The 5,901-nt window shown below is 37.6% G+C and overlaps 1 protein-coding gene across 1 annotated transcript in view; it reads right to left on the bottom strand.

Annotated features, from left to right (window-relative positions):
- The window catches only part of HERC1 (HECT and RLD domain containing E3 ubiquitin protein ligase family member 1), a 151,917-nt gene that overhangs the window by 58,417 nt on the left and 87,599 nt on the right, over nucleotides 1-5,901 (bottom strand). The window contains exons 38-39 of the mRNA XM_012645072.1: nucleotides 4,590-4,788; nucleotides 2,298-2,458 (exon numbers count right to left, since the gene is read on the bottom strand). Of these exons, the coding sequence (XP_012500526.1) occupies nucleotides 2,298-2,458; nucleotides 4,590-4,788 (360 nt within the window). The remainder of the gene's footprint in view (nucleotides 1-2,297; nucleotides 2,459-4,589; nucleotides 4,789-5,901) is intronic.

Genomic DNA, 5,901 nt, shown 5'->3' with positions numbered 1-5,901 from the left:
TTGAAAGTATTCCCACTTAGAACTGGAACCAGACAAGGTTGCCCACTATCTCCACTTCTATTCAACATAGTGTTGGAAGTCCTGGCCACAGCAATCAGGCAAGAGAGTGGAATTAAAGGCATACGAATGGGAACAGAAGAGATCAAACTCTCACTATTTGCTGATGACATGATATTATATCTAGAGAACTCCATGAATGCAACCAAGAGGCTCCTGGAATTGATAAATGAATTCAGTAAAGTGTCAAGATATAAAATCAATACACACAAATCAGAGGCTTTCATATACGCCAGTAGCAGTCATACCGAGAACCAAATCAAAGACTCAATTCCCTTCACAATAGCAACAAAGAAAATAAAGTATCTAGGAATATATTTAACTAAGGAGGTAAAAGACCTCTACAGGGAGAACTATGAAACATTGAAGAAGGAAATAGCCGAGGACGTAAACAGGTGGAAAACTATACAATGCTCGTTGGTCGGCAGAATCAACATTGTCAAGAATGTCTATACTACCCAAAGTGATCTACAGATTCAATGCAATCCCTATTAAAATACCAACATCATTCTTCACAGAAGTAGAAAAATTAATTTTATACTTCATATGGAACCAGAGAAGACCTTGCATAGCAAAAATAATTCTAGGCAATAAAAACAAAATGGGAGGTATCAACTTACCAGACTTCAAACTTTATTATAAGGCTGTAGTAATCAAAACAGCTTGGTACTGGCACAAAAATAGAGCCATTGACCAGTGGAACAGAACTGAGAACCCAGATATAAAACCGTTCTCATATAGCCACCTAATCTTTGACAAAGCAGACAAAAACATACACTGGGGAAAAGAATCCTTATTCAATAAATGGTGCTGGGAAAACTGGATAGCCACATGTAGAAGACTGAACCAGGATCCACACCTTTCACCTCTCACAAAAATCAACTCACGCTGGGTAACAGATTTAAACCTAAGGAGCGAAACTATTAGAATTCTAGAGGAAAATGTTGGAAGTACTCTTCTAGACATTGGCCTAGGCAAAGAATTTATGAAGAAGACCCCAAAGGCAATCACAGCAACAACCAAAATAAATAAATGGGACCTGATAAAATTAAAAAGCTTCTGCACAGCCAAAGAAACTGTCACAAGAGCAAACAGACAACCTACAGAATGGGAGAAAATTTTTGCATGCTACAAATCTGATAAAGGGCTGATAACTAGAATCTACTTAGAACTCAGGAAAATCAAAAAGAAAAATCCAACAATCCTATCAAAAAGTGGGCAAAGGACATGAACAGAAACTTTTCAAAAGAAGACAGAATAATGGCCAAAAAACATATGAAAAAATGCTCAACATCTCTAATCATCAGGGAAATGCAAATCAAAACCATAATGAGATATCACTTATCTCCAGTGAGACCGGCCTTTAACAAAAAGTCCCAAAACAATAAATGTTGGTATGGATGCAGAGAGATAGGAACACTCATACACTGCTGGTGGGACTGCAAACTAGTGCAACCTCTGTGGAAAGCAATATGGAGATATCTTAAAGAGATACAAGTAGAAGTACCATTCGATCCAACAATCCCATTACTGGGCATCTACCCAAAAGACCAAATGATACTGTATAAGAAAGACACCTGCACCCGAATGTTTATAGCAGCACAATTCACAATTGCAAAGAAGTGGAAACAACCCAAGTGTCCATCAATACATGAGTGGATTAATAAAATGTGGTATATGTATACCATGGAGTACTATTCAGCTTTAAGAAACAATGGTGATATAGCACCTCTTGTATACTCCTGCATAGAGCTGGAACGCAGTCTACTAAGTGAGGTATCCCAAGAATGGAAAGACAAGCACCACATGTACTCACCATCAAATTGGTATTAACTGATCAACACATAAATGCACATATAAGAATAACATCTATTGGAAGTAGGGCAGGGGGGAGGGGGGAGGAGGGGACAGGTAGATGCGTACACAAAGAGTGCGATGCGCACCATCCAAGGGATGGACATGCTTGAAGCTCAGACTTGGGAGGTGGGGGACAAGGGCAACATACATAACCTAAACATCTGTACCCTCATGATATGCTGAAATAAAAAAACAAAACAAACAAAAAAAAACACTACATCTTCAAAATGAGGAAGACAGCTCAGTTTCATGAGGCAGTTTCCCTTCATTAAAATCACTGCTTTACCTTCAGTGAAGACAAAGCACAATGCCCATAAAACACAATCCCACACATCTGGAATGCCAAGAGATTTGGATGGTATAATGCATGACAGCACACGCACCTGTGCGGTTAGCTGGCCTTGTTGACTGGGAATCAGGAGAAGTTAGGCTTTGCCTCCTTCCCACTTCATCAGAAGGAGAGGTTGGTAATGATGATATTGGAGGAGTCTGTGCACGACGTGTGGGAAGTACAGTGGTAGTTGGGTAACTAGAGAACATTTGCCTTTAAGAAAATAACAGTGGTTAGCATAAAAATTCAATTAGAAAATAATATACATATCATAATCTTTTTATATAAGAATATGCAACCTGGAAAATTAAACAGATTAGCTATAGTTTAATGGAAGGTGGGGAGAGAAAGATTCCTCAGTTTTAAAATTTATTATCTCATAGGGCACTTTCACTACATAGGTAATAAAAACTTATCATTTGTTCAGCAAAATGCCAGCAACATAGCAGGTGGGAGGAATACAGCAGTTAACCAAATAGATGAAAAGTCTCTGCCTTCATGGAGCTTTCTTTCTACTATAATACCAAGATGACAGGGGTATTTTGATATGCATACAATAGCTAGAAGGTAAAGAAGACTTAAAGACAGATAACCTACAGTTACTTTAAATATAAACTCACTAGCTAATCATGGAATTATTCACATGGATTCAAAGTAATAGTTTATGGGCAAGTTATGGAAAGAAAAAGTAACTGTCCAGTCACCCAGCACAACTGAAAAATAGTACATGAATGATATGCCAGCTGTACAGAGGGGAAAGGTACATGGAAGGCAGCCCCTCTCGAGCTGAGAAGGTAGACACATTGTCTAGAGAATAAAGTCCAGGAAGATCCTCACTGACTTCTCTTTAGATTTGTCCAAAAGAACTAGGAATTTCTAAGCATCAAAAAAAAAGCACTGTCTACCCAGTCAAATAATTGTGATACAATGGTATACACAGAGGGAGTAGCAGTTCTCTGATTTTTCTCCTGCTAAATGTTTGGCCAGGCAGAGGCCGTTGCAGCTCTAATAAAATTCCAGCCAATAGCAGGGAAACAAAGACTGAGAAGAAAGGATCAGTCAAAAGGCCTGGTGACTGCCTGTGGTAGCAAGGGGGCTGAATCCCATATTTACATTAGTCAAAGCTTGAAAGGTGACAAGGAGTCACACTGCTACTGATCCTCTGTGGATGCCTTGAATTCTGTAATTGCCAGAGAGATTAAAAACCATATTACAATGCCCTATCATTCCTCTCTTCCTTCCTTCTTGAATAGAAGCACCTCCTGAAACTATTATTCAAGCGAGAAAGCTAAGAAGCAGGAGATATATGGGGAGTGGAAATGGTAGCCACTAGGATTAGTGTTCCTTCTGCACAAGACCATAGCAGTAATTCTCAAAGTGAGCTGAAGACCACTGCATCACTAGGGAAACTTAATTAAAATGCAAACTGTGGGCCCCACCAGCCTACTGAATCAGACTTGCTGGGGTATACAGACCCAGAAGTTTAAAAAAGCTCCCAGGTGGCCCTTGTGCATACCAGAAATTGAGAATCACTATAACTATAGCAACTCTCCAGTTCCACTCTCTAAGATGCTGACGTACACAATGGGAATAATAATGACCTGTCGACTAAGGGAACGGGAGAAAGAAATAAGAAAAAGGGAGGCTAACTATTCTGCTTCCCTTATTTTAATTAAGCCATAGTTAAGAGAGCTCACAAAACAGTCTCTCCCTGAAAGTCTTCTTTCAAAAGTTCTCCTTTGTGTATATATCTGGCAAACTGAAGTAAAAAGAAATTTAAATAAGTAACATTATTTGGAATTTACAAACTTATTAAAATAGGGTTGGCTGAAGAAGTATCATAAGACATGTTCTTTCATTTGAAAAGTAGACTTGTTTGATCTTATAGGAAGAATAAAAGTATAGTTAAAGAATTATGTTTAAAAGGAAAATAACCTGAGAAGAGAAAATTATTTTCATGGACGTGAGCTTTTTCTTGAGACTCTAATATTCAAAATACAAGTATTTACTTTTTGAGAAAAAAAATATTCGAAACCTTAGCCAAAAAACAAAAGATCATCATTAGGAGACAGAGTACTCTATTGGACTGGAATACTTGCTTGTTAGTGGCACAGTTGATTAGACCTAGGGCCACCACTACCTGGCTGTGAAACTTTGGGGACATAATTAAACTTCAGAAGGACAATTCCAACTTCAGTAAAATGGGTTTGACTATATAATATCTTAGGTTCCTTCTAGCTCTGGAATTCCAGGATTCAGTTGGGCACACTACTCTTAAGATAACAATTGTGCCTTCAGAAACATAGGCATCAGTATGTCAGACATTAAAGGTCAACTTCTCTACCTGAGAAGACTAAGTGGCATCACTCCTGGGGACTCAGATGCAGGCACTGTTTCTGTGTCAGTGACTGGAGTGGTGGCAGTTGTCGTGTCCTCCAGTGAGCTGCTCATAAAGGAAGTCGTGCTCGAAGCTGATGGGCTAGTGGTAACTGGTGTCTGTGCCTGCTGGGCTTGGTCACTTTCTTCGGCTTGTTGATCAATCTCTAGAAACCAAAATAAAGGTTAAGAAAGTAGTAAGGATTTGTTTTTTCAAAAGTGACAGTAGGTATGGAAAACTTTTAACTTTAAAAGTTTTTAAATATATTTCACAAGTTTAATTTCTATGAAAGATTTACAGAAAAAAATGTTCTTATTATCCTTATATTCACTTTTGTACTCATTATTCTAGACTCTACAGATCGTACTGTATAACTAGCTCTTATAATCACTCATTTCTGTTTTTAGAGAAGAGGGTTCTTTTAGAAAAAAGTCTCACTTTCAGTTGTAAGATGTGAGAAGAAGTTCTCTAAGGATATCCAATCATTAAACTGTGTTTCCTTAGCACTTTGATTTTGATGCCTATTTTTAGTCTTTGAATAGGCATGTAAATACGAGAATAAAAACCTAGATAAGGATAAACTCCATGATTTAAAAAGGATACTGTCTCAAAAAAACAAACAAAAAAAATCACTCCTAAGAGTGAGAGAGAGAGAAAAGGAAAAAAAAGGTATTTAGTCAAAATGTCTAAAAGTTTACAAAGTATTTATATATTTTTTCTTATTTGGTAAGGGAGACTACAAATAAACGTAATCAAAATAGAAGTTGCTACAAAGACAGGTAATTCTATTAGATTTGGTAAATGGCCATATCCCTTCACAATCATCATGATCTTAACACTCCTATTTATATTCACCATGTACCTCTCTCTCCCTATTTACTGTCTAAGCTAAGACACGAAGGAGACGAGTAAGAGAAAAGGGAAGGAAGGGAAGGAAGGAAAGGATGGATGGATGGATGGATGGATGGATGGTTGGATGGAAGGAAGGAAGGAAAGGAAGGGAGGGAGAGAGGGAGGGAGAGAGGGAGGGAGGGAAGAAGGACAGATGATGTAAACTCCATGAAGGTAATGGACTTTTATTTTGTTAACTGCTGCCTCTCCAGAACCTATAAAATTACCTGGCACATAATAGACAATCAATAAACATTTACTGAATGAATTTAATTTCTATTTCAGAATTTATACTATTTCCAAAGGTGAAGATAAAAGATAAAACAAGGAGTGTTTTACACATAATATATATGAAAGTAATAGACTTTAAAATGTCTCTGAGAAGTTA

The sequence above is a fragment of the Propithecus coquereli genome, unplaced genomic scaffold (genome assembly GCF_000956105.1).
Source record: "Propithecus coquereli isolate 6110/MARCELLA unplaced genomic scaffold, Pcoq_1.0 Scaffold224, whole genome shotgun sequence".
Classification (NCBI taxonomy): domain Eukaryota; kingdom Metazoa; phylum Chordata; class Mammalia; order Primates; family Indriidae; genus Propithecus; species Propithecus coquereli.
Note: the sequence above shows the minus strand (reverse complement) of the source record. Positions and strands in the feature narration are given on the sequence as shown.